General features: G+C 52.0%; 1 protein-coding gene and 2 long non-coding RNA genes across 8 annotated transcripts; 1 reads left to right on the top strand and 2 right to left on the bottom strand.

Moving 5' to 3' along the window:
- Positions 1 to 1,175: 1,175 nt before the first annotated feature.
- SPOCD1 (SPOC domain containing 1) lies at positions 1,176 to 24,492 on the top strand. 4 transcript variants are annotated; one of them, XM_042952216.1, is made up of 15 exons: positions 1,176 to 1,212; positions 1,822 to 3,201; positions 14,043 to 14,219; positions 14,884 to 14,925; positions 15,049 to 15,109; positions 15,383 to 15,473; positions 16,215 to 16,374; positions 16,496 to 16,612; positions 18,151 to 18,276; positions 20,400 to 20,532; positions 20,762 to 20,912; positions 21,220 to 21,355; positions 21,949 to 22,038; positions 22,325 to 22,511; positions 23,468 to 24,492. In XM_042952216.1, the coding sequence occupies exons 2-15, from the start codon at positions 1,861 to 1,863 to the stop codon at positions 24,130 to 24,132; spliced, it is 3,477 nt and encodes a 1,158-aa protein (XP_042808150.1). In that variant the 5' UTR covers positions 1,176 to 1,212; positions 1,822 to 1,860; the 3' UTR covers positions 24,133 to 24,492. The 4 variants fall into 4 exon arrangements, with proteins under 4 accessions (XP_042808150.1, XP_042808149.1, XP_042808152.1 ...); XM_042952215.1 differs by having other exon boundaries at positions 1,184 to 1,254; XM_042952218.1 differs by lacking the exon at positions 1,176 to 1,212 and adding an exon at positions 13,237 to 13,278 and having other exon boundaries at positions 1,687 to 3,201.
- Positions 2,409 to 5,765, bottom strand: LOC122227603. The gene is made up of 3 exons (XR_006206145.1): positions 5,458 to 5,765; positions 3,354 to 3,486; positions 2,409 to 2,479 (listed from the first exon to the last, which is right to left on the bottom strand). It is a non-coding gene; the product is annotated as an uncharacterized LOC122227603 (long non-coding RNA).
- LOC122227601 lies at positions 21,034 to 26,073 on the bottom strand. Of its 3 annotated transcripts, XR_006206141.1 has the most exons (6): positions 25,778 to 26,072; positions 24,147 to 24,189; positions 23,433 to 23,579; positions 22,709 to 22,783; positions 21,817 to 21,897; positions 21,034 to 21,142 (listed from the first exon to the last, which is right to left on the bottom strand). It is a non-coding gene; the product is annotated as an uncharacterized LOC122227601 (long non-coding RNA). The 3 variants fall into 3 exon arrangements; XR_006206143.1 differs by lacking the exon at positions 22,709 to 22,783 and having other exon boundaries at positions 23,398 to 23,579; positions 25,778 to 26,073; XR_006206142.1 differs by lacking the exon at positions 22,709 to 22,783.
- Between the last annotated feature and the right edge of the window lie 2 nt (positions 26,074 to 26,075).

Below are 26,075 nucleotides of genomic sequence, written 5' to 3'. Positions count from 1 at the left end.
CCCTAGTTCCTCAGTGAAAATATTTACATAGCTGTAATGTCATAAATGTCATATGGTTTTAATGTTAAGAATCAATCTACAGGCAAAGTATGGCAAACTGAATTATCTTTACAGGCTGGGGCAGACGTGCTACAAACCTTAAAGCAAAAGTAAAAGGTGAGACGCTGGGGGAAGGGCAGCAGCCGGGAGGGGGCGCTATTCATTTCGCACAGAGAGTCAAGCGATGCAAACTAAGGGAGAGACGGACATTTAAGACTATTATTCAAAGCCGTGATAGCGTTCGATAGAAACAATAACAAAATAAATACAAAAAAGAAAAACTGGCGGGGCGGGGGGAGAAAGGAACACAGGTAATACAATCAACACAGCAGGGAGTGAATGGATACTTTTTTTTTTTTTTCAATGTTTTTTAAAACTTATTTTTAAGAGAGAAAGAGAGCGTGAGCAGGGGAGGGACAGAGGGAGACAGAATCAGAAGCAGGCTTCGGTCTCTGAGCTATCAGCACAGAGCCCAACGCTGGGCTCGAACTTGTGACCCAGGAAATCATGACCTGGGCTGAGGGTGGACGCTCTGCCAACTGAGCCACCCAGGTGCCCCAGTCCAATAGGTACTATTAACATGAATAAGCCTAGCAACAGAGTAGGAGAATATTATTCACGGCTACGAAAGTCGCATAAATAAAAAACTAAAACGACAACAAATACGGTACAAGAAAGGAAGGTGGCTCCCAAGAGTCGGGATGTGAGAGGACGTTTAAGCTTTTTATTTCTAACCTTTCAGTTGGGCTTGGAAGTGCATTTTCACCTATATGAATTATACTTTTACATTTGAGATGATTAAAATAACAAAGAATTAGGCAGAAATGTGACTCTGACTTCCCTCAGGCTTCAGGAACTTTCGGTAACTCCCCATGGCCCTAGGACCAAATTTAAACTGTCAGATTCAAGGTCCTTCGATTCTGATCTCTGGTTCAGGCGCCCACGCGTCCCTGCCCAGGAGCCCAAGGGATTGGCGCCTCCGCCGGGAAGCCCTCGAGAGGGAGAGCGCGCCCCCTGCCGGTGCCAGGACGCCAGCACGCCTGGGGTGGCGTCCACGGCGCGTCTTCAGAGGCCCCGCCTCCCTCCCTCACCCGGGGCTCCCCGCCTCACGTGACCCCAGCTCCTGCCCAGTCCGGGGGTGGAAGCCGGGGAGGGGGAGCTCGCGGAGCCCAGGTGAAAGCTTCTGGACGCGTTGAGCCGTGGGGGACCGTCCAGGTCAGGCCTGGGAATCTGGAAGTCGTATCTACTGGAACGGGATCGGTGGGAAGGGAGTTATTCCCACTCACTGCTCATTGCCCAGTGGTTTAGAGCTGGGCTTTTGGTGGGGGGGGGGGGGGGGGGGGAGAAGCCCCGCTCTTCCTCCCCTATCTGCGTGTCCTGACCTTTGGTGAGTCGCTAAACGTCCCCGTGTCTCAGTTTCCTCACCTGTGGCCGCCGGCATGAAATGAAATTAGGCACGTAGTAGGTGATTAAGAAATGACACTTTTATTACTCCAGCCCCGTTAAGCAAAAGCGTGAACTCTCGGAGATGGGAAGCCCTGAAGCGTCGCTGTCGCTCGACCCGGTTTGATGGCGGGCCTCCCCTCCCTCACCTGGGGCTCCAGGCCCTGCTGGGGTGCTTATATCGCTGGGTGCTGTCTCCCGCCAGGCCTCAGAGTCGGCAGGGCCCCCCGGGGCCTCCACCTGGAGGGGAGGCTGTCCCCCAGGTTCCCCCTGGCCTGGTGTCCTGAATGGGCTGGCGGCCAGACACTGCATGATGGGGTCTCCTCTGTCTCTTCACAGGGCCTGCGTTCTGCTTTGGGCCCCTGTAGGTGGACAGACATGTCTCAGGAGGGGGCTGCAGAGGGCTCCAGCACAGAGGACCCTGCCCTCAGTCTCAACAGCCGTGGGCTTTTCCAGGAGGATGTGGAAGAAGCCAGCTCCATGTCAGGCCCCAGGCCACGCGTGCCAGGGGTGAACTCTGGGGCCCATGTCTGGGCTGGCAGCAGGAAAAGGGTCCTGAGGGGAAGGACCCATCGAGGTGCCGGCTCCCAGGCTGGGGGTGCTCCTGGGGCCAGCCTGGAGGCGGAGGCCCACTTGATGGTCCTGGAGCTGCGAGCCATGAGACAAAGCCAGGGTTTGGTGCCTGTCCCTGGGCTCCACTTCCAGCTGCCCATAGTGCCTGCTCAGGGGAGGACTCGGGCCTCCAAGAGGCTCCAGGTTTCTCTGCACGACATCTTAGCTGAAAGTCGGCCCGGGAATCCTCATGGCACGTCTGTGGGTCTCCCAGAGAGAGCTTTGGTTGGCAGGGAGAGGCTGGCGGGGCTGGAGGAGACAAGCTGCCCCCAGCCAGGAGAGGCCAGAGGAGGTGGGAGTTCTCCAGGGCGTGATGAGAGAAGCCCCACCCTCAGCAAAGAGGAGCCCCCCAAAAGGAGCCTGCCATCCTCACCAGGCCCAGCCCCTGTGGGGGCAAGAAAGGAAAACAGGAAGTGTGAGGCCCACTCAGAGGGTGCGGAGGGGGGCTTCTTGTGGTCCCCTGGTGGGGACAACCCCCAGTGTGTGGGAGGCCCCCCACCAGGTGCTGACTGGGAGTCCCTGGGAGACCTTTGCAGTCCTCTCTCTCCCAAGGACACTGGGTCTGGGCCTGGAGATCCAGGTGGCAGTTGTGTGGGATGTGTCTCGGGGACTGAGAAGTTTGAACATTTGCCCACTGCGGGGAATGGGGCCCAGCCAGTGAGCCCCTACGACCCTGTCGGGGTCCCACTGCTGGACGGAGGATTGTCCCTCGGGCCAGCTGCCCGGGATCCTCCACAGAGCTCTGTGCTATGCCTGGAAGTGCCTGGAAAGGCTCTCACAGAGTGGCAAGAAGCTGAGCGCATAGTCGGGGCCGGCTGTGATGACGGGCCTGCTGTCTCGCACAACCAGGAGGAGCTAGATGTCAAGGCTCAGCCAGAGTCCAGAGGGAGGCTGGGGCGAGGACTCCCTGCTCCCGCCGACGCCCCCGCCAGCTCCCTGGAGCCTGCAGCCAGCAAAGCTCGCTCAGGCCCATCGGTGGGGCAGAGAAGATCCAAGTGTGCTAGGAGGTTGAGGAGGGGCCCAACGCCCCATGCCCAGCACCAGGGCACAGACAACTCCAGCTGGGACCAGCCAGAGGAATCCAGCCCAGGAAGCTTCCCCAAACTGGTAAGTTGAGTCTGAGAGGTTGGGATAGGAAGGGCTTGGCCAGTCTTAACACACAATGCTTGGCGGTGGAGTTTAATAGAGGTAAGCTACAGAGGTTCTTAATGGACATTATCCTTCATGCCCATTTTATATATGAGTAAACTGAGACCCACCGTGTCAGGAAAGAGAAGATGAACTACATTTGCTGATATCTTTTGCAGTTGGTGAGTCCTGGGTTTAAATCTTGCCTCTGTCCACTTCCTAGCTGAGTAGCCTTGGAATATTTTTTAGCTGAAGATTCCTCATCTGTAAAAAGGGGATAGTAGTTCTAATTAAATGTATTTTTTTTTATGTTTAGTTTTTGAGAGAGACAGACAGAGCATGAGTGGTGGAGGGGCAGAGAGAGGGGGAGACACAGAATCGGAAGCAGGTTCCAGGCTCTGAGCTGTCAGCACAGAGCCCGACACGGGGCTCGAACTCACAGACCAGGAGATCATGACTTGGGTTGAAGTCGGATGCTCAACTGATTGAGCCACCCAGGCGCCCCAGTAGTTCCAATTTAATAGGGGTTGTTCTAAGAATTACGTGAGATGATGGTGTAAAATAATGCCCCTAGCACAGCGTAAGGCACAAAGTAAATTACTTAATGTAGGTTACATTTGTGTTTGCTTTAGTGTTAATAACCCTAAAAGATGGGCATTAGCTACATGTTTCCAGATGGGGAAACTGAGGCTCGGGGCAGTTAACAAACTCCTCCAATCTCACACAGTGAGAGAGTCGATGCCCAGCCATTTTCCCCCGTATTCACTACTTCTCTCTCCATTGCTCTTTAATTAGAATAATCGTTATTTTATTAATAATCATAGCTAACATGTTTCCACACCAAAGGCAGAAGGTGACGCTCCTGCTTTTGGTGTATATTTCTTACATAGTGGAAGTTTTATCACATTCATTGAATATGTATTATGTGTTGTAGGTACTTTTGATTTAATATTCCCATGATGCCTAGAGAGGTAAGGTAACTGGCCCAAGATCACACCTCTGGTAATTGACGTAGCCAGTGTATAAACCCTGAGAGCTCACCATACTGCCTGTTTGTGCAGCTTCCCTGTTGGCTTCCCTGTTGATCATGGTATCTGGCCTGCTTACCATGTGCTGGTAAGCACTTTATCGTCGTCGTCTGTTTTGTTTTTTTTTTTTTTTTTTTTTTTAAGCACTTTATCTTCTTAACAACGCTATGAGGTAGGGGCTGTTGATGTATACCCATTTTATTGATGTGGACACTGAGGCTCAGAGAGGTGAAATGACTAGCTCAGGGCCAAACAGCAAATTAGGAAAACTGGGTTAGGAGCACATGAGCTGCTGTGTGATATACCACTATTTGGTATTACAATTGCACTAGAATGCTATTACCTTGTTTTTGTAAACATCGCTCAAAAACAATTTTTAATAAAAAAACGCATGTGTTTATCACAGAAGATAAGAAAAAAAAAACACACGATGCCAACTTTTTGCGATGTCCTTCCTCTCGTCTTTTTCCTGTGCATACATATCTTTTCTTTATCTAGAAACGGGATCACATGTCCGATGTATAACTCGGCTTTTTTGGTATTTAAAAAAAATGTTCACAGTGGGGCTGCCTCGTTGGCTCGGTTGGTAGAGCAGGCGACTCTTGATCTTGGGGTCGTGAGTCCAAGCCCCACGTTGGGTGTAGAGCTTACTTAAAGAAAAAAAAAATTTTTTTCCGCAATTAATTTGTTAACACAGAAAGAGGAAGTCCCTTTGAATGCTTTCAGGCCTCATTGCCCTTCGTCTGGAGATAATCGCTGTTAACGGTTAGAGTCCCCCCCCCCCCCCCCAGTGTCCTTTTATGAACATCTACATCTATCTATTACACACATATAAATAAGCTCATACTATGCTTCATTGTTGTGGGATTTGTGCTTTGTTTATTTTTCAAGCATTATAGCGTTTGGAGATCTTTCCAAGTCGGTACGTATTGTTCTGTTGAATCTGTGCTTTCCCTGAGCCCTGTATCCTAGCAGGCTGCAGACATATTTGTCACAGCCACAGGCGCTGGTGTGACCAGAGGATGGGCTGGGACTTCCTTTTCTCATTTCCGACTGCCGTCGTGTAGTTAAGAGTACGAAGCCTGGATGCTGACAGGCTGGCGTCCGGTCCTGGCTTTGCCACTGTCCGAACGACCTAGGCAAGTGGCTTCACCTCTCTGAGCATTATTTCCTCATCCGCAAAAGGGGGGGTGTTAAAAGTACTTACCTGATAGGGTGGCGGTGAGGAGCAAATGAGGTGACACGTGTTTGGCATTTAGCACAGTGCCTGGTACAAGGTAAACACTCCAAAGTGGTACCTATCATTGACATATACAGTGCTGTGCTGTTCTAAGCCACGCTGGGGTGAACGTCCCTGTGCATCTGGTTTCTCCCCATTTCAGGTGATTTATTTGGGCCAGATGCCCAGAATTAGGATTCCAGGGCCTGAGGCATTTTGAGGGGCTTGCTTGAGCTCTGTGGTGGCGCCAGGTGCCCACCTGCCTTGACTGGAAGCAGCCCACAGCTGCCTCCCCCTCCGGGCCCCATCCTTGACTCAGCCGGACAGCTTCCCAAACAACCCGTTGCTATGGCAACTGGTTCCCAGCTTCAGGCCAAGAATTGAGAGGGGGCTGTGACAGGGACGGATGGGTGGCCGAGGTCAGGGCTGAGTGGGGTGCGGGCAAGGGTGGGCAGAGAGTCCAGCCGGTCTGGGACCCTTGCAGTGACCTAGCACCTTCTGCTGGAGGCAGCCGGGCTCGCGCTGGGGGCTGACAGGTGGGTTCGAGATTAGTCTCTGCTTCGCACTACAGGGTCACTTGCGATGGGAGATGTCTGTTCTCTGAGTCATAGTGGCTTCCTCTATGAAACGGGAATCAGGTATGAGAGGCTGGCTGTGTTGTGTTCTTCTGGTGTGAAATGCGGGGGCTCTGTCCTGAGCTCCTGGCCAGTGAGGTCTGGAGCCTTTGCAGATGGAATAACAGGTGATGTGGGGAGGGCAGCTCTGCCAGGGCCCCCCTGCTCTGCTCGCCAGAACCGGGGAGGTACCTCTGGCCCCACCCAGGTGTCCAGGCTCAGGTGCGCTGTCTGCAGCTTCCAAGTGCAGGGATGTGTGCGAGAGGAGCGTGTCTTTCTAGCAGGTGGTAGCCTAAGAACAGCTCTTTTTTTTACTGAGTGCTTACTGCATACCAGGAACTTCACGTGACGTTACCATCTCATATTTAATCCTCCCAGCAGCATTAAAAGTTAGTGTTAAGGGGCGCCTCGGTGGCTCAGTCGGCTGAGTGTCTGACTTTGGCTCAGGGCACCATCTTGCAGTTTGTGGGTTCGAGACCTGCGTCAGGCTCTATGCGGATAGCTCAGAGCCTGGAGCCTGCTTCAGATTCTGTGTCTCTCTCTGTCTCTGCCCCTCCCTTACTCATGCTCTGTCTCTCTCTCTCTCTCACACAAAAATAAGTCAACCTTAAAACAAAACAAACAAACAAAAAACCAAAACCAGTTTCCTTTAAAAAAATAAAAACAAAAATAAGTAAATATAAATAAATAAATAAATAAATAAATAAATAAATAAATAAATATGAGTGTTAATACTCCTGTTCGGGATTCAGAGAAGTTAAGTGACTCAGTCAAGGTCACACAGCAAGTAAGTGGTGAAGCCAGTATTTGAATCCAGGCCCGTGGGATTCCAGAGCCTGTGCTCTGAGCCAGGCTATGGGGTTTGGATTTTTATGGGACTTTATTATAATTTGTTTAACAAGCAGAGGGGCTCCTCCAGGGATCTCATGGTCCAATGGGGGGTGGTGAACAAGTAACCAGAGGTAGGGACTGAGGCCCGGCAGACCTTAGATACCCAGAGGGCAATTGAGTCTACCTTGGGGAATGGTGGGTGGGAGGGTTTGAGGTAGGGTAGGGTGGAGGAGGGGGCTGCCTGAGTTGGGTCTGGGCAAAGGAAGTAAGTGTTCAGCAGGCAGAGAAGGGTAAGAAGGACATATCAGGAAGAGGGCAGAGCATGGGCAAAAGTACAGAGGCAGGAGGCAGCTTGGAGTGTTACGGGAGTAGAGCAGTAGATGGGGTCGGGTCTCGAGGGGAGGAGTGAGGTGGGGAGATCAGCAAGGACAACATTGCTTGAGTGGAAGTGGAGAGCTTAAGTGTGGTCGAGTACCCGGAAGGGATCTCTGAGGGCATGAGCCAAGGAATCTTTATTTATTTATTTATTTTATTTATTTTAACATTTATTTATTTTTGAGACAGAGAGAGACAGAGCATGAACGGGGGAGGGGCAGAGAGAGAGGGAGACACAGAATCGGAAGCAGGCTCCAGGCTCTGAGCCATCAGCCCAGAGCCCGACGCGGGGCTCGAACTCACGGAGCGCGAGATCGTGACCTGAGCTGAAGCCGGACGCTTAACCGACTGAGCCACCCAGGCGCCCGTAGGGAATCTTAACATCAGCATCGACAGAGACAGCGTGCTGTGTTCCAGGCCCTGTTCTAAGAACCTTGCATCAACCCTGTGAAGTAGATAACTGGTATTATCCCTGTTTTACCGATAAGAAAACTGAACCACAGAGAGATTAAGCAATTTCCCCGAGATTATACAGATCCTAGATGTTGGCAGCAAGTGTCCCGCTGCATGAATATTGCCATGACTTATTTATTGACTCCATATGGACATTTGGGTTGTTTGAATTTTTTTGCTGTTCCATCTGGTGCTGCTATGATGAACAGTTCTGTGTATGTTTCTGGGTACGTACGAGCAAGAGTATCTCCGTGGAATATTCCTGGGAGTGGAATTGCTAGGTTATAAGGTATACACGTCTTCAGCTTTCCTTAAACAATGCCAGATTTTTTTAAAGTGGTTAAAACGGTTTATACTCCTACCAGCAGTGTATAAATTCCAGTGGCTCCAAATCTGCACCAACGCCTGATATCATCAGACTTCAATTTTTGCCACCGTGGGAATATGCTCTAGTGTCTCAATGTTGTTTCGATTTTTATTTTCATTTCCCTATATTAAGGAGAATCTTTGCATACATTTTGGCCATTCCTCTTAAGTCTTTTGCCAAAATTTTTTTTTGTTTTGGTTGTTTAACTTTTCCTTCTTAAAAAATTAAAAAAAAATTTTTTTTTAATATTTATTTATTTTTGAGATAGAGAGCACAAGCAGGGGAGGGAGAGAGAGACACACAGAGAATCCGAAGCAGGCTCCAGGCTCCGAAGCTGTCAGCACAGAGCCCGACGCGGGGCTTGAACCCACAACCCGTGAGATCGTGACCTGAGCGGAAGTTAAACGCTTAACTGACTGAGTCACTCGGGTGCCCCTCAAAGTGATTTGTTAAAAGAAAAAATAAAAGGAAGAAGGAAAAGAAGAATAAAGATAGAACAGTGAGGTCCAGTAAGATTTCTTGGTAACATATGGTGGGATTATACTTCTTAACTCTGTCAAACTCTATTATGGTAGAACTTTTACTTGAGTGCTCTAATTGGGAGAATACATCGCCCCTAAATCTTTAAGTCTAGCCCAGACAGATCCCAAGAGCCACAGATCCCCTGGATAATTCCATCAAGACGAACCATAGCATCCCAAACTCCCATCAGAAACCTGGTAAAAGTCACTTGCCCCCTTTCTACTACTGCCTCCAACGTATCCTCCTTGCCTCTTCTCTTTTTATTCTCTGATACAATGTCTGTACTTATATCTCTGTGATTCTATTTTTTTTTAATTTTTTTTTTAACGTTTATTTATTTTTGAGACAGAGAGAGACAGAGCATGAACGGGGGAGGGTCAGAGAGAGGGAGACACAGAATCTGAAACGGGCTCCAGGCTCTGAGCTGTCAGCACAGAGCCCGACGCGGGGCTTGAACTCACGGACCGCGAGATCATGACCTGAGCCGAAGTCGGCCGCTTAACCGACTGAGCCACCCAGGCGCCCCTGTGATTCTATTTTTTTATTTTAATTTTATTTTTTGAATTTACCTCCAAATTAATTAGCATATAGTGCAGCAATGATTTCAGGAGTAGATTCCTTAATGCCCCTGACCCATTTAGCCCATCCCCCCTCCCACAACCCTCTGTTTGTTCTCCATATTTATGAGTCTCTTCTCTTTTGTCTCCCTCCCTGTTTTTATATTATTTTTGCTTCCCTTCCCTTGTGTTCATCTGTTCTGTGTCTTAAAGTCCTCATATGAGTGAAGTCATATGATTTTTGTCTTTTCTCAGACTGACTAATTTCACTTAGCATAATACCCTCCAGTTCCATCCACGTAGTTGCAAATGGCAAGATTTCATTCTTTTTGATGGCCGAGTAATACAAACACATCTTCTTTATCCATTCATCCATCAATGGACATTTGGGCTGTTTCCATACTTCGTCTATAAAAAATTTTTTTTTAATTTTTTTAAATTTATTTTTGAGAGACGGAGAGAGACACAGCACACGTGGGGAAGGGGCAGAGAGAGAGACACACACACACACTCAGAATCTGAAGCAGGCTCCAGGCTCTGAGCTGTGAGCACAGAGCCCGACACGGGGCTCGAACTCACAAACCGTGAGACCATGACCTGAGCCGAAGTCGGACGCTCAACCGACTGAGCCCCCCAGGCGCCCCTAACTTTTCCTTTTTGATCGGTAGGAGTTCTTGATATATTTTGGATACTATCCTTTTGTCAGTTCTATGTTCTGTATCCTTCCAAAATATTGCTCACATTTTGCTTGCCTTATAGTATCTGTTGATGGGCAGAAATTCTTCATTATTTAAAAATTTTTTCATTTTAGTAAAATGTACCATGTTCACCATATCTACGTATACAGCGCAATGGCTTTGAGTTACATTCACACTGTTGTGCTGTCAGTACCACCATCCATCCCCGGAACTTTTTTCATCTTCCCAAACTGAAATTCCGTTAAGTAATAACTCCCCATTCCCTTCTTCCCCCAGCCCCTGATAACCACTGTCCTACTTTCCGTCTCTATGAATTTGGCTATTCTTGGTACCTCGTATAAATGGAATTGCACAATACTTGTCCTTTTGTGACTGGTTTATTTCACTTAGCGTAATGTCTTCAAGCTTCATGCTGTAAGCATGTATCAGAGTTCCATCCCTTCCTAAGGCTGAATAATATTCCGTTGTATTGCCTGGAGTACGTTTTGTTTATCTGTTTATCTGTCCGTGGACACTTGGATGGTTTCTACCTTACAGCTATTGTGAATAATGCTGCTCGGAACAAATATCTGTTCAAGTCTGTGCTTTCAATTCTTCTGTGTCTACTCTGCTGAGAAGTGGCAGTTGAATCAAAGTGGGATTGAAGGGAGATAGAATTGCTGGAGAAATTCTTAATTTTCTAATTTATCTATTATTTCACTTGTGATGTATTAAAAAAATTTTTTTTAGGGGTGCCTGGCTGGCTCAGTTGGTGGAGTGTGTAGCTCTTGATCTCGGGGTTGTAAGTTCCAGCCCCACGTTGGGTGTAGAGGTTCCTTAAAAATAAAATGGTAAAAAAAAAAATTACAAAATAAAAATCTTTTCAAGAAGAAATGTAATGTTGGAAAGAAGCTATGCTAATAGGGACCCTTGTGTTGTTCTGGACTTTCCAGGAAATGTGGTCATCTCACCGGAGTATGCTTGCCATGTGTTTATATAACATGCCCTTTATCAAGTTAAGGAAGCTCCCTTCTATTGCTGGTTTGCTCATTATTCTGAATAGACAATACATTTGACCAAATATGTTTTCGGCATTTTTTGAGATAATCATACGATTTTTATTCTCTAATCTATTACTGTAGTGAGCTTAATGACTTGGGTTAAAAAAAAATTTTTTTTTAATGTTTATTTATTTCAGAGAGAGAGAGAGAGAGTGGGTGTGTGTGAGTAGGGGAGGGGCAGAGAGAGAGGAAGACACAGAATCTGAAGCAGGCTCCAGGCTCTGAGCTGTCAGCACACGAACGGCGGGATCATGACCTGAGCCGAAGTTGGATGCTCAACCGACTGAGCCACCCGAGCGCCCCTAAAATTTTTTTTAAGTTTATGCATTTACTTTGAGAGAGAGCGCGAGTGGGGGAGGGGCAGAGAGAGAGGGAGAGAGAGAATCCCAAGCAGGCTCCAGGCTGTCAGCACAAAGCCCCAATGGGGCTCAAACCCACGAACCGTGAGATCATGACCTCAGCTGAAATCAAGAGTCAGACGCTTAACCGACTGAGCCACCCAGGCGCCCCATCTAGATACTGAGTCTTAAATTCTGACGGTTATTATGTTTTTATTTCCAGAAGTTGTGTTTGGTTTCCAACCAAATCTGCTTGGTTATTGTTTAATATTGTTTTACCCTTCACTCATATATTTGACTCCTCCTTTTCTTTGGTTAAACATATTACATGTATTTTGTATTCTAGTCTGATAAATCCAGTATCTAAAGTTCTTTGCTGGTCGGATTCAGCTGCCTGTTGTTCTGGAGCCTAGTATGCGGGTGTACGGACCCCTGAGACAGGGGCCAGTCCAAAAGTTTTAAGCCAGGGAGGACTGTTCTCAATATCTTTCCTGCTTTCCTTCCCAGATGTCCCGTTTCCCCCCCTCCCCCTTTTTCTAATTTACTTTTTTGAAAGGCTGATTCATTCCCATGGTTTAAAAAAAAAAAAAAAAAGTGGAAAGTCTCCTTTTCAGCTCCCTGTCCCTTTCCTACCGGCAGCCTCTGTTTTTAGGTTTGTGGATACTTCCAGAGATATTTTATGCAGATTCAAGCAAACACAAATTTAAAAATTCTTTCGCTTTTAACGCAAATGGTAGCACACTACACGCATTGTTCTAAACTTGCTTTTATATTTAAAAAATATGTTTCTGATTATAAAAGAAATACGTGCTCATTTGGAGTCACATAAATACCCAAGTGTCTACAAGCAGAAAGTGAAAGTCCCTCTGGAATTTCGTTCCCCAGAGATAACCTCCATTATGCGTCTATAAATATGTATTTACATAAATGGGCTTATGCAACAGATACTGCTCTGTAACCTATTTTTTTTTTTTTCCTCCAAATTCTGTGCCTTGACATCTTTCCACGAATCTTTCCACATCTGTCAGTGCTGTCCACATAGAGGAGCAGTTCAGTGCCTGGGCTTGAGTTAGACAGACACAGGCTCTAATCCCTCGCTGTGCTGCTTAGTAGTTGTGGGACTTTTCGTATCCTCTCTGACCCTCAGTTTTCCTCATCTGTAAAATGGGGATGGAAATAGTACATACCTCATGGTGTTGATCTGAGACCTTAATAAGATCGTGTGTGATGTGCTTTCTTCAGGGGCAGCTACTTTATAAGCCTCTGACGAAAAACCAGAAGTTTTTATTATGACTCATTCTTTTTTTTTAATGTTGATTTTTTATGTTTTAATTTTTTTAATGTTTGTTTATTTTTGAGAGAGACAGAGAGAGACAGTGCAAGTGGGAGAGGGGGAGAGAGAGAAGGAGACACAGAATCCGAAGCAGGCTCCAGGCTCCCAGGCTTCAGCACAGAGCCCAACACTGGGCTCGAACCCACGAACTGTGAGATGATGACCTGAGCCGAAGTCGGACCCTTAACCAACCGAGCCACTCAGGCGCCCCTTTAATGTTTATTTTTGGGAGAGAGAGAGAGAGCGTGTGCACAAGGGGAGGGGCAGAGAGAGAGGGGGTCAGAGGATCCGAAGCAGGCTCTGTACAGCAGAGAGCATGATGCCAGGCTTGAACTCACGAACCATGAGATCATGATTTGAGCTGAAGTCGGATGCTTAACCGACTGATCCATCCGGGCGCCCATGACTCACTCTTTGTAATGGCCACTTCGAATCCATAGTATGCTGTATCACGGTTTCTTAACCATTCCCCCTTTGACGGACATTGGAGGGCACTCATTCGGGGTTTTTGTTTGTTTTTTGCTAATCCGGCGAACACTGAACATCTTTCACACCTTTGTGTGAGTGTCTTCTTGTGAATTATCTGCAGTGGGGTCACTGGTCCTCTGAATCCTAATCTCTGCATCCTTTCTCTCCAAGGAGGAAATGAAAATGCCCCATGGGGTGAAGCATGTGTGTTACGTAGGTTTTTGCTTTTTATTACTGCCCTTCCTCCTCCCTCTCCTCACATTCGGTGGGGTGGGAGGGATCGTCCACACTAGAGGCAATCCCAGCCCCCCTGGCCTGCTGTCCTCCAGAGCCTTGTAGCACTCCCCTTTCCCTACGATGCTGAACCTCAGACTTCCAGTTTCCCCACACTTTGGAACCTGACCATTCGTGATAATTCATTCAAAGATTAGATTTCAGACACATCTGCTTTTACGATAGTTCTCCGTGGTTTGCAATAGATTAGAAGAAATCAAACATACTTGTAATGGAATAAAAGCCTAAAGTAAGAAAGAAAAGGGGAAAGAGAAGGAGAAATCTTGGTATGACAACCTCTATTCTCTACCAGTCCTGGAAAGGTACAACTGCTGGACCCAAAGTTAATGCTGAGCTTCCTGGCAGCCAAAGTAAAAAGGGGAACAGGATAGATTCTACAGCTCATAAGAAGCCCCAAATCCATTTTGCACCTTGAGATACTCATAAAGGGCTGGGGCTGAGGAGGGAAGGTGAAAGGATAAGAATGAAGACAGGCTCCTCTCCTGGGACAGAGGCCATGCAGTCAGCAAAACATTTCTTGAATGCTACTTTGTGTCAGGCCTTTTCTAGGCATCGGGCCCAGGACATACATATTCTCTGTCCTCATGTTGGCTTACGGTGCCATAGGGGAGAGTGACAGTGTGAAACGGGCCCTCCGAAGGGCCTGCGCTGCTCAGTTCTGAAGTGCTTTTCCTCCCCTGCAGCTTGGATCCGGGGCAGTGGTCCACCTCCTGGGGGCCATCAGCTGTGGCCAGGCAGGGGAGCCACAACATCCAAAGCTGGAGGTTCTGGAGAACATGATGGAGGCCAGCTCTGTATCACCTGTCCAGAGGTCCAGAAGGAAGGAAAGGCCCGTGGCCCAGGGCCCCACTGGATGCCAGGTACAGAACAGGTTCTTTTTTCTTTTTCTTTTTCTTTTTCTTAACGTTTTTTTATTTTTGAGAGAATATGAGTGGGTTAGGGGCAGAGAGAGAGGGAGACAGAGGATCCGAAGCAGGCTCCAGGCTCCGAGCTGTCAGCACAGAGCCGGACGTGGGGCTCGAGCTCACGAACACGCGAGGTGGTGACCTGAGCTGAAGTCAGATGCTTAACCGACTGAGCCCCCCCGGGCGCCGCAGAACAGGTTCTTTACATAGGCAATGCTACCTACTCCCTGCTGAGATTTTTCTCCCTGCTTCACAGAGATGTCACTGCCTCCCACACACATGGGGTGACTTGCTTGTGTCACACAGAACATACTAGCCAGAGACAGGTGAGACCCTCACTTGGCTGGCTGGTGGGGCCTGTGCGCGCTTTCTCCTGCACAGCTGAATTCAGGACCTTGACGGGAGCAGGGGTGGGGGCTGAGCCTCCAGGGCATCTGGAGAGGGGGCAGTCACTGACCTTTGTTCCTGGCCGACAGGTGGGTAAGGTCTTCTAGCCCCCACCCTCAGGAGGGACAGCATGGGCTTCTGGTGGCCTCTGACCTCTTCTGCCGTCTGAGGAGTCGTTCCTTTCCCCTCAGGGACCCCCCCCCCACTTCTCCATATCCTCTTTCTCTTGCAGGAAGGGGCTCCTGTTCAGGAGGCCTGTGCTGAATGGCCTGGGGTGAGTGCTGCTTCTCCTGCCCACTGGGGAGAAGGTGGGGAGGTGGCTGGGGGAGCAGTGGCCCCCTGGTGCCGGGAGGCTGCTCCCAGAGTGTGGCCTTCGTTCCTCTCCCCTCCCCTCCAGGGCGGCCCAGGGGAGCCCGAAGAGGAGGAGCCTGTTGAACCAGACTGGAGGGAGGACTCAGGTGAGGGGCCATGGAGGCCTTAGCAGCAGCTGGTCTTTTAGGGACCTGCTGGGGTGTGGCGGGGCCTCATGCCCAGCTTCTGGCCCCAGCCCCTGCTAGAATTTGTCCCTGTCATCCCTGCCCCTGCTCCCATCAACCTGAGTCCTTCACCAGAGGACTGGCTGCCTGGGGCTGGATCCCAGACATCTCAGGTCCCTGAGACTGAGCATCGAGTCGCTCCCTCCCCTTGCTCCTAAGAATCCCACGGGAGTTCGTGACTCTCTTTCCCCACAGCTCAGCTTCAGCCCCAACAGGAGAAGCTATCCCTGGATATCGGGGTACGGGGCGCTGTGGTCCACGCCATGCGGGAGGTGCTGTGGAGTCGGTAAGGCCTCGCTCGCCGCTCCCCTGACTTCCATGATATCCTCACAGCTGTCCTCACCTCCCAGGTTCCATGCCATGTTGTCAGGGCTTCTGAACGTATGACTAACCCCCTTTTGTAGCCGTGAGGTCGCTTGCCCACACAGCGAGCCGGTGGAGAGCTGACATTTGAACCCGAGTCTCTCTGGCTTCAGGGTCATGCTCTCCCATGAAACCACTGCTGCTGCTCATGTCCTTGTGCTTGTCACCCACAGCAAATGCTTCCAGACGCGGTGAGCCTTTGTTGGGAGCATCTCAGATCTGAGCCCAGAGCTCTCACTTACAACGGTGAGACCAAGGCTCCGAGAGGGTAGAACTTTGCCAAGGCCACACAGCAAGTCAGTGGCAGAGTCCGTGTTATATTCAGGGCCAGGGCTCTGTCCCCTGCCTGCCTGAGGCTCTACCCTTCTCCCCAGGCTTTCTCCATCCCAGTTCCGCTGGCCAACGATGGAGCGCGGGCTGAGCAGTCAGATCTTGCTTTGCCACTGATCGTGTGGCCTTGGGCAAGCCGCTTATGTTCTCTGAGACTCACTCGCCCCATCTGTAAGTGCAGAATGATAACACTGCTTCCTCACGAAGCTGGGGTGAGAATAAATGTGTGTATATATAGGAAAATGCCCAGGATAGAAAGCGCAGTCGGTCCAGACCCTGGTCCATACTCTCCTCACCGGCTCAGAGTCGTGGCCCCACCCTTGCCCTCCCGCAGCCTCCGGGAGCTCCCAGACCTGGTGCTGAGTGAGGAGGCGGTGGGGGGCATCGCTGCTGACATTGAGGCAGCCCTCTTCGACCTGACACAAGCCGCCAACTGCCGCTACAAGACCAAGTACCGCAGCCTGCTGTTCAACCTGCGTGACCCCCGCAATCTGGTGAGCTGCACTTTGGGCTAGGCCACACCCTCCCTCGGAGGCTGGAAGCCCTGGCGGGGATGTTGGGGTGGGGGCTTCCGGAGCAGTGTGGTGCAGCCTCCCCCCCCACCTGCCCCTGCAGGACCTGTTTCTCAAAGTGCTTCAGGGCGATGTCACCCCCCACGGCCTGGTGCGGATGAGCTCAACCCAGCTGGCCCCCCAAGAGCTGGCCCGCTGGCGGGACCAGGAGGAGAAAAGGGTGAGCCTCTGGGTCAAGTCAGGGTAGGCGATGTGGGAGGGACACGGGGAGAGGATGTAGCAGGACAGAGACAGTGAGGAGGTGGACAGTGAATGAGATACGGGGAGCACGAGACAGACAGAAACAGAAAGGAGGAAGTGGAAAGAAAGAGTGGGCAGCAGGGAGAAAGTCAAAGAGACTCTGTCCACCGAAAAAAAAAAAAAAAAAAAAAAAGGAAAAGAGGCAGAAATGGAAACGGGTTAGGGGTGGAAAGCTTTGAGAGAGGTGACACCCTGAGAGGTGTCATCTTCCACTTGCTTTTCTGTGGAGCTGGGGGCAGGGGTGGGGGTACTGGGGATGATGGTCTGAAGTCTGGAATCCAGGATTGTCATCCACCATAGATGGGGGTAGACCCCCTGGGGTTCCTCTGTTTCCATCTCAGCCTCAGAAGCCCTCGAAAAGGCTGGAAGTCTTCCTGGTGCCTCAGGCTGGGCGAGGGACCCCCCAGCCCTCACGCTTCACAGTCATGTCCCCGTATACCCTGTGTCTGTGTCTCTCTCCCTTCCTGGGGGCTGCTCAGGGACCTGGAAGGTGTGGGCACTGAGCCGGCTTTGGGGAATGTTTGCACAATGCTTGCTGCTGGCCCATGAAAGAGAGGGGGCTGATCTAGGGAGTAGGCCAGTGGGGTGGAGTGGGGTGCTGAGGCCCCTGTTCTGGAAGACACTGGGCTGATTAGATTCACCTAGAATCCACTAGGTGACTCTGTCCACTGTAGGCTGAGCTTCTGTGCAGGAGCCTGTGGGGGACCAGGAGCAGAACAGCTACGTAACTTGTAGGGTACAGTCCAAAACAAAAGCATGTGGCCTTTTGCTCAACAACTATTAAGAATTTCAAGATGGCGGCCGCATGATGTGTGGGACCCCAATGAAGTGCAGCACCGTGTGCAATGGCATGGAGCCCTCGCCCATGAAGCCAGCCCTGCCAGGGAGGATGAGACCTCCTCCAGGCTTCCAGGAAACATTTCAGATAGAATGACATTGATCAGCAATAAGAATGACAGGCAGCATTTACTGTGAGCTCGGCTCCAGCCGAGCATTCTGCATACACTGTTTAACCTAATGCTCTTAATTTAATTCCTAGAAAACAGAGAAGTCGAGGCTCAGAGCAGTGAAGTGCTTGCCCAGCACCACATTGCCTTGAGGGTTTCTAGTAACGACCCAGCTGGTGCTCTAGAGCCTGCACTCTTGGACTGCACTGTACTCTTCCCAGGACAGAAGCTGGGGTCCGGTGGGAGGCAGAACTGACTTGTAGGAGGAGGTGAAGTTCAGGAAGGCTTGCTGGAGGACTCAGGGCTTGAGTTTGGAGGGTGGCTGAGTGGAATATGGGAGCAGTAGGGCTGAGGGTGGAGGGCTTGTTAGGGAAGGGGGATGGTGGAAGCAGAACTGTGAAGGGAGAGGAAGGAGACCCACAGAAGAGGGGCCATGTGGGAGGAGTATGAATACCTTGGGGGCCTGAGACCTCCTCACCTGGCTGAGTGAGGGTGACTTGGCCCCCGCCAGGGCCTGGAGATCATTGAGCAGCAACAGAAGAAGCCGTGCAGCCTCCCGGCGTTCAAACTGACCCACAAGGGTGAAGTCGAGATCCCGCGGGACGGGGACCAGACGCTGACCCTGGAGGATCTGATGGTAAGCGACAGCCTGACCTGGCACTGATGGGGCTCGTGCCCAGGGTCCCACCGCTCACCTCAGCAGCTGGGTGGCCTTGAGCAAGTCACCTGATGACCGTGAGGCCCAGGGTCCGCTTGGTGAGCGAGGCGATGGTCGCTACCGCAGTTCCACGGGGTGGAATTGACCTGTTGGCGTGGCCTGTCCGGGCCTTCTCGGCGCCGGTCCCCTCCTTCCGGCCTAACGCCAGGGCGCCCCACACGAGTGGTGGTTAAGTCTTAACACTGCAGCTTCTCCCATCCTCAGCCATTCCCACCAGGTCTCTGGTTGGGAAACAGGAGGGCTGCCCTGAGGCAGTGGCTGTTCTGGGACTGTTCTCGGAGGACAGAGCCCTGCTCTCTCCGGTGGCGTGGCAGGGCTTAGCGGTGCTCCGGGCAGGCAGAGACCCATCTGGAGCCCCTCTTGTCGCCGGGGATCCGCTCCGTCCTCGTGTCCATCCTGTCCTTCCTCCCCTCTGCCCCTCCATCTTGCATGGGGCCCGACATGGTGGCTCGGCAGCCCTGAAATCAGTGAACTCATCAGCTCAGCTCCCGCGGATGATCAGAACGCCCCCCTGGCTTAGTTCAGTCACTCTCGGGAGGCCCCTGTGGCTCTGCTTGGGTGTTCGGTGGGTCAGATGTTCACCCGACTCTAGTCAGCTACGTGTCCAGGATGGACAGCGCAGGCCCCTTGAGCCTTGTTCATGGGGGAAATGGCAGTGAACATGACAGATGAAAACTCCCGCTCCCCCACCCGCTGCAAACCGATAACCAGGCCAGCCTCCAGAACTGCGGCCTGTGCAGGAAGGAGTCCCCAACCCAAACCAGCCTGTGTTTTCTGAATAAATTGAACCCAAGCATAGAGGTAGGAACTGAAAGAAGTGCTCGATAGGGAGACAGAGGCAGAGAAGGGGTGGGGAGAATAACACAGAATCACATCTTACTCCTTATCGAGCACCTGCTAAGTGCCCGTTTTACAAACAGAGCCTCATTCAGATCTCACAGTGACCCACAGGGTAGGTGATGCCAGTTTCCTGGATGAGGACCCTGAAGCCCTTTGCCCAGGGTCACTTAGTTGGTCATGGGGTCACTCTAGTTGGTCATGGGGGGCTGTGATCTGAAGCTGCCCGACTCCAAAGCCTGTGCCTTGGTACAACTCTGGAGGTGGTTTATAAGGCAAGAATAGAGTTTAAAAAAATCTTTAAAAATCTTCCTAAAGCAATATTTGTGCTTTAAAAAATTTTTTTTAATGTTTATTCATTTTTTTGAGAGATAGTGAGCAGGGAAAGGGCAGAGAGAGAGAGAGAGAGAGAGAGAGAGAGAGAGGGGGAGAGAGAATCTGAAGCAGGCTCCAGGCTCTGAGCTGTCAGCACAGACAGCTCAGACGGGGGGCTTGAACCCACCAACCGTGAGATCATGACCTGAGCTGAAGTGGCCGCTGAAGTGACTGAGCCACCCAGGTGTCCCCAAAGCAATGTTTTTTTTTAAAAAGCCATTTCTATTATGAGGGACAAAGGTGATTTGGCAGTGGGCATCGAAAGCCTTTAAAATGTTTATTCTCCCTGATTCTGTCCTCTGCTTCTAAAACCTTGTCCTGAGGACATAGTTGAAAGTTTAGGAAAATACTTTCTGCATAAGGATGTCCTCAGTACTGTTTGTAATGGTGAGGATCTGGGAATGATCCCCCCATCCAACGATAGAGGAGATGTGTACACGACGGTCCACAGTGTGTATGGTCCGTGTGTGTGTGGCAGGCGCCTGTGCGATCATTCGTGGACACAGTGGGAATACAGGTTGAATATTTGATCCCAGCTATTTTAGTCAAAGAACCCCCAAAGCCCTGGGTATAGAAAAACTGTTACAAGGAATACCCAGAATACCAATTACTGTCATCGACGAGTGGGACAAGAGGTGATTTTTATTTTTATTTTTTGGTAATTTTCGAATTTTCTATATTTTCTTTAACAAGTTCTTAGTACCTTTATGGTAAAAGAATGTCTTATTTGGAAAAATGAAACCCTATCCCTGAGGCTCCCTGGTCCTGGAGAGCTGCTGACTTCCTTAGCGCCTTCCCAGCCCACCCTTCTCTCCCGCTGTGCCTCCTAGGGACCCATGGTGTCCGTAGACAGTAGCCCACTGGCCCTGCCTGCCACGTCAAAGGACACCACGGAGCAGTACGAGGACACCACGGAGCAGCATGAGCACCATTTCCTGGACCCCAGCTGCCGCATCTGCATGGGTTGGGGCGGGGGCACAGGATGGGTGCAGGGGTGGTGGGCAGGCTGGGGCTGAGTGTGGGGCTCAGCAGCAGCAGGGATTCATGGCCTGGGGAGAAGGTGGCAGGGTGGGCATATCTGTGTCCCAGGTCACCTCGAAGAGAACCTGGGTCAAAGCCTGGTTCTAAAGCCCTTGCCTGGCTTCATCTAGCTGCCTGCTCCTGTTTCAGCTTCTGCCTCTGTTCTTTGTAGACTGGAAGCCCTCGTGTGAACTGCCAGCCTCCTTCAAAGCCACTGGGAGGATAGGGGACAGTGTCTTCCAGAGAACCCCAAGCCCAACCCTGGTGTCCTCTCCAGCGATGCCCCAAACCAGGGAGAAGCTTCCCACACAGCTCCAGGACAGGTGTGGGGCGGGGGGTGGGAGAGGGTCAGTGGGGGAGGCCACCTGCTGGGGAGGCAGACACAGCGTGGACTTTTCTTTGTCTATGGCCTTGGGCAAATCCTGCTTCTGCTGTGGGGCTCAGTTTCCTCATCGGTACGTTGGAACCAGTCACTGCAGTCTGCCGGTTCCCCCTCACCGGGCCGTGCTTGGACTAGTGTTCCAGCATACACACCGGGAACACAGGACCTTCTCTGAAAAGTAGGGAGATGCTGAGGGAGGTCCTGATAACCTGCTCTGCCTGGCCCTGTCTCTCTGTCCCTCTCTCTAGACTCCAGATGCCTGCCGGGCCCACAAAGGCCCTGCCCAGCCAGCCGCCCTGGGAGGGAGCGCTGGACATGTTCTCCATCAAGCAGTTCAGGGCCAAGGCCCAGCTGGTCTCTGGAAACAGCTGTCGGCTCCTCATGGTACCCCAGCCCTGCTCTCCAGGGTCTCCCTCCCACCCTGGCCAGCCCATTCAGCTACCCACAACCCCTTTCATTCATTCATTCATTCATTCATTCATTCATTCTTTCACTCCCTCATTCTAAAACAAGACATTGGGACCCTCTCTATGCCTGGCACTGTACTAGGCATGGGGCAAATGAGACTCCAGCCCCACTCCTGCAGACACACACATGAGTCAAGGACTCCCTGTAACCCAAGGCATAATGCAAGAGGGCCCTGGGAGAGGAGTCAGTCTGGTGCCTCCCTGATCCAGGGGAGAGCTTTAGGAGTGATTGTTGAGTGACTGAATGATCAGCTGAACCACTGGATGTGGGTGGGAGGTTCAAGAAGGGAGGAAGGGGCTTCTGAGGAGCTGTAGGAGCCTGGCCAGGATAGGCTGTAGGCCTCAGGGGCAATCGGGGCTTCCTGGGCAGTCACTGACCTTCTTGGGGTCCTGGCGTACTGCCTGTCCGTCCTCTTCACTGAAGGCTGTGGCTTCGTGGTGGCTGGTGTTGAGTGTACCCTAAGTGGGTGGGAAGCTAGGGGGCTGACTGGCCATCCTACCTGCCCCCAGGCCCTGCCCGAAGTGATCCGTTCAGCAGGCTGCATTCCCTCCAATACTGTCTGGGATCTTTTGGCCAACATCTGCCCGGCCAAGGCCAAGGTAACTGCCATCCTTGGGCACCCCCTTGCCTTCTGGCCCGGGACCTTTAGCCCTGTGCTTCCCCTCTCTCCTCCTCTAGGGCAGGGGCCTGGTTCGGGGTGTCTGGGTCTAGTTCCCACTATAACTGTAGATGCTCTGTGACCCTGGGCAAGTCTCTCTGGTTCCTCCTCTGGAAAGTGGGGACACACATCCTCACGGGGTTCTCGGGGGCTTGGATGAGACCAGGGGTGTTCTCAGGGGGAAAAGATGGCAGCTGCAAAAGCCACTCCCCTTCCTGCAACTGTAGGACATCTGCGTGGTCAGGCTGTGCCCACACGGGGCTCGGGACACCCAGAACTGCCGCCTGCTCTACTCCTACCTCAACAATAAGCAGCGCCATGGCCTGGCAGCCGTGGAACACGTGGGGATGGTCCTGCTGCCCTTGCCTGCCTTCCAGCCCCTGCCTGCCAGACTGCGCTCTCTGGGAGGCCCCGGTGAGTGCCCTGATGCCCGTGCCGGTCCCTGCCTCCCCTCATCTGGGACCAGATGGGGCATTGTTGACAGTCACCTCTGTGGCCATGGAGGCAGGGCACATCTCAGAAGGGAACTCTTGAGACGGGCACGCGGGGCAACAATGATAGGTATATATTGCTTACTGTGTGGCAGACAGTGTTCTAAAAGCTCTACTTACACTAGTTCATTTGGTCCTCAAAGTAACCCCATTAGAACGGTAACTGTCAGTTTCTTGATTTCACACATGAGGAAACTGAGGTAGGGAGAAAGCAAATGACTTGTCCAGAGTCACTCAGCCAGTGAGGAGCAGAGCCAGGCTTCACACCCAGGCAGCCTGGCTGCAGAAACAGGGCTCTTGAACACAACACCTACTGACCCTTCAACTAGGCGTCCTGAATAGAAACTCGTGGGACAGCCACTTTCATGCAGACACAGCGGGACAGAGGCAGGACCCACAAACAGTCGACTGAAAGCATCGTCTAAGGACAGGAAGGAAGGATGTTTTCACCACCAAAACATCACCTAAGACTGGAAGGAGGGATGTTTTCACCACCGCTACCCTAGGCCAAGGTTGGCCTTTGTGCCCAGGAGGGTATCTCCAGGGCATGGCTCCAGTAAAGCACCTCGGGTGGGGGTGGGGTGTCAATGGGTACGCTGTACCCATTCCCGGGCAGAGCACTTGGCCTTTCTGGGCTGCCTTTCCTGGCGAGAGTGTGGTTCACTGCCCCACTCGCAGGCAGGTGAGCCCTTTCCCGTGCTGAAAGTGACTCTCCTGAGACGGGCTCAGCCTCCTCCTCACAGGGACCCCCATCTCGCTGCTGGAAAGCTCTTCCTGGCACCTAACCATAGACCTACTGCTGCACTCACAATGCAGCTTCTAGGGATGGTGTGTTCTCTCCTACCAGGCCTTGAGTCTCTCTGCTTCCTCTTTCCCCAGGCCTGGAAGCTGCTCACTCAAGCCTGGTGCTGGCTGTACTGCTCCCCAAGGCAGGGCTTCCAGACACAGCAGAGTCCAGACCTCTGTGGCGGAAGGTTCAAAAGATGGTCTCCTTCAACAGGAAAGTGGAGATGAGATGCTACCAGTCCGAGCACAGGAGTCCCGATGTGGCCCCAAAGGGGTCCCATCCCCCAAGGGATACTCTGCAGCAGAACCAGGGCAATAGCAGCCTGGCTCCAAGGGGAATTTGTGCTTGGGAGAGGCCACCCAGAGGCAGGGGGAGACTGTGGGAAGAGCCTGAGACCTGGCAGAGTCCCGGGCGAGGGCAGTGGCCCCCCAAGCCAGGCCGGTGCCAATCCAGGCACCCCTATTCAGCAGTACCATTTGGCCATGGCCGGCACCTCCACAGAGCCTCCTGTCCCCACCAGGCCCTGCTCCAACATCTTGAATCCCTGGTGTCCATGAGCCATCAGCTCCAAGCCTCAATGAGGTCCCCAGGCCAGGAGATCCTTGCCCCAACTCCTGCCCTGTCCCCTGCAGCCCCTGGAATTGTCGGCCTACTCGGTCAGCCCCCTGGAGCTCCAGAGCCCCGAAGCCCAGCTCCTGACTCTTTGGGTCCTACAGATGGAGCTGGCTCTGAGTGTTCCTTCCCCAGAGAGACCTGACCCTCATTACCCACCAGAAGAGAGTCTTTGATTCCTTCCCCAGTGCTGAATCCGGAGCTGTTCCAGGGAGAGAGGGGCAGAAGAAAGGGAGGGTCAGCTGTTTGGAGCTTTCTGTTCTGCAGTCTGCTTGGTGTTGATTTTTGGTTCAATAAAGAGTTTGGCAAAGGTCAGATTGCATCTTCTGGCTGGTCAGGAGGGACCCTGGGCCTGACCTGGTATGGGTCGGGGCAGGTGTGTCTGAGTTTCTGTACACAGATGTAGCAGAGCTAAAGTGCTGGGGAGGGAGAGGGCAGCCTTGTCAGCTGCCTGTCTTGAGATTCTGAACCATCACTGTGCCCCTGGGCACAGCTGTTGCCATGGTGGGTTCTGGGAAGTATTCCGAACTAGGAGGAAGAAGTGATGGGAGAGAAGGCAGGACTAGGATGGGGGAGAGAGAAATGAGGCTTTTGAAGGGGCATAGGCATTTAGAGATAGGAAGAAAAAGGAGAGCAAGTTGCAATGTAAATTTTGTAGTTACCAAAAAAAATATATTTTTTTCAGTTACCAGGATTTTTTTTTTCATTTGGATAGTCGGGTACCATCATATTCCCCATGTGTCTGTGTCTGTGTGCCTCTGTGAGTGTCTCTATGTGTGCATGTGCCTGTGAGCATCTGGGTGCACCTGCGTGTATGTATGTCTGATTGCATGTCTGTGTGTCTCTGTTGGGTAAGTTGGGAGATCCATATAGGATGACTCTTCACTGTGCCTCTTGCCAACCCCCCAGAGACTGGTACAGGAGAAAGAGGGTCTTGGCCTGGGAGTGGAGGGGGTTGGGCATTCAGGGTGGGGTTGGAGGCTGGTGTGAGGGCTGGATGGTGCTGCTTTGCCTGGGGCCTGGAATGAGCTCCTAACAGTAGCTACAATTGTAACGCATCTCTGGGAGAACGGAGTCTGGGGACCTATCTGGAAACTAGCTGCCCTCTGGCTGCTTAGCCCAGTGCAAAGAGGCAGGGCCTGGCTTTGGGGAGAGAACTTCTGGGAGGACCCCTCCGTCCTCCTCGACCCCTTCTCCAGTCCTTAGGGGGTGTACCCCGTCCATCCCTCTGAAAGTCTACTCATGCATCAGCCTCGCTCAGGGCCGGGCTGGACTGGGAAGGATGGGGGCGTTGGTTGTTTGGGGGCTCCCCTCTTCTCTGGCCCCATGAGCTCGCTGCTGCCCTACCCGCGGCCGACAGCAGAGGGGGCCCTCGGCCTAGGGATGGAGGTCGGGGCTAGCTGGACCGGAGGACGAGCTGGGGGCGGGGCGAGGTATGGAATTTTAGCCCGAGGGACTGGAAGAGGGTGCGGGGGGAGGAGCGGGAGGTGCGGAGAGAGGAAAGGAGACCAGACTTGTGAACCGGGGGAGGGGGCGGGGCTCCTTCGGTAACTTTACGGGCTCCGACGGGCTTGTGAGCGCCACAGCCTCCGGGCTATATGTAAATGACACAAATTACTATGCAACCTGCAGCTTGATTCTGAGTCGGGAACTTGGGTCATCTTCCTAACACAGTTGGGGCAGGTCAAGGGGAAGATGGCTGTGAACTCCTTCCCCCCAGGCCCAGGGCTCCCTTCCAGGGAGACAGGAGAGCATTTGCTGCCTCCTCAGGTCACTCAGGGAAGAATAACCTCTGGACTGTCGGCTGGAACTTCCTTTCGGAGAGTCAGTTTCGCCCCCTGCAAATGGGCGTGATGACGCGGCCCTATAGCACCTCACCCAGCGAAGAGGGCTAGAGGTGGACAGCGAAATCCTGCAGGCTGCTTTGAGGCCGGGGACCGGACAACACGACCTCCACCCACGTTTTGGCCCTAGTCCACAAGCCCCTTCCCTCGCCTTTCTTTTGGCCGAGGCGGCCAGGAGCAAGGATTAGGCTAGCTGTTGCTAGGGGGCGTGGTCGGCGGTTGCTGGGCTCAAGGGACGTTGCTG

This window comes from Panthera leo, chromosome C1 (genome assembly GCF_018350215.1).
Source record: "Panthera leo isolate Ple1 chromosome C1, P.leo_Ple1_pat1.1, whole genome shotgun sequence".
NCBI lineage: Eukaryota > Metazoa > Chordata > Mammalia > Carnivora > Felidae > Panthera > Panthera leo.
The sequence above is the reverse complement of the archived record's forward strand: the minus strand, read 5'-3'. Positions and strand labels throughout refer to the sequence as shown.

Bases quoted from the DNA above. Each gene is read 5' to 3' on its own strand.
- SPOCD1 (XM_042952218.1), top strand. From the start codon at position 1,861: ATGTCTCAGGAGGGGGCTGCAGAGGGCTCCAGCACAGAGGACCCTGCC. The intron at 20,913-21,219 runs GTGTGGGGCGGG...CCCTCTCTCTAG, and splicing joins CCCACACAGCTCCAGGACAG to ACTCCAGATGCCTGCCGGGC. The intron at 21,356-21,948 runs GTACCCCAGCCC...ACCTGCCCCCAG, and splicing joins ACAGCTGTCGGCTCCTCATG to GCCCTGCCCGAAGTGATCCG.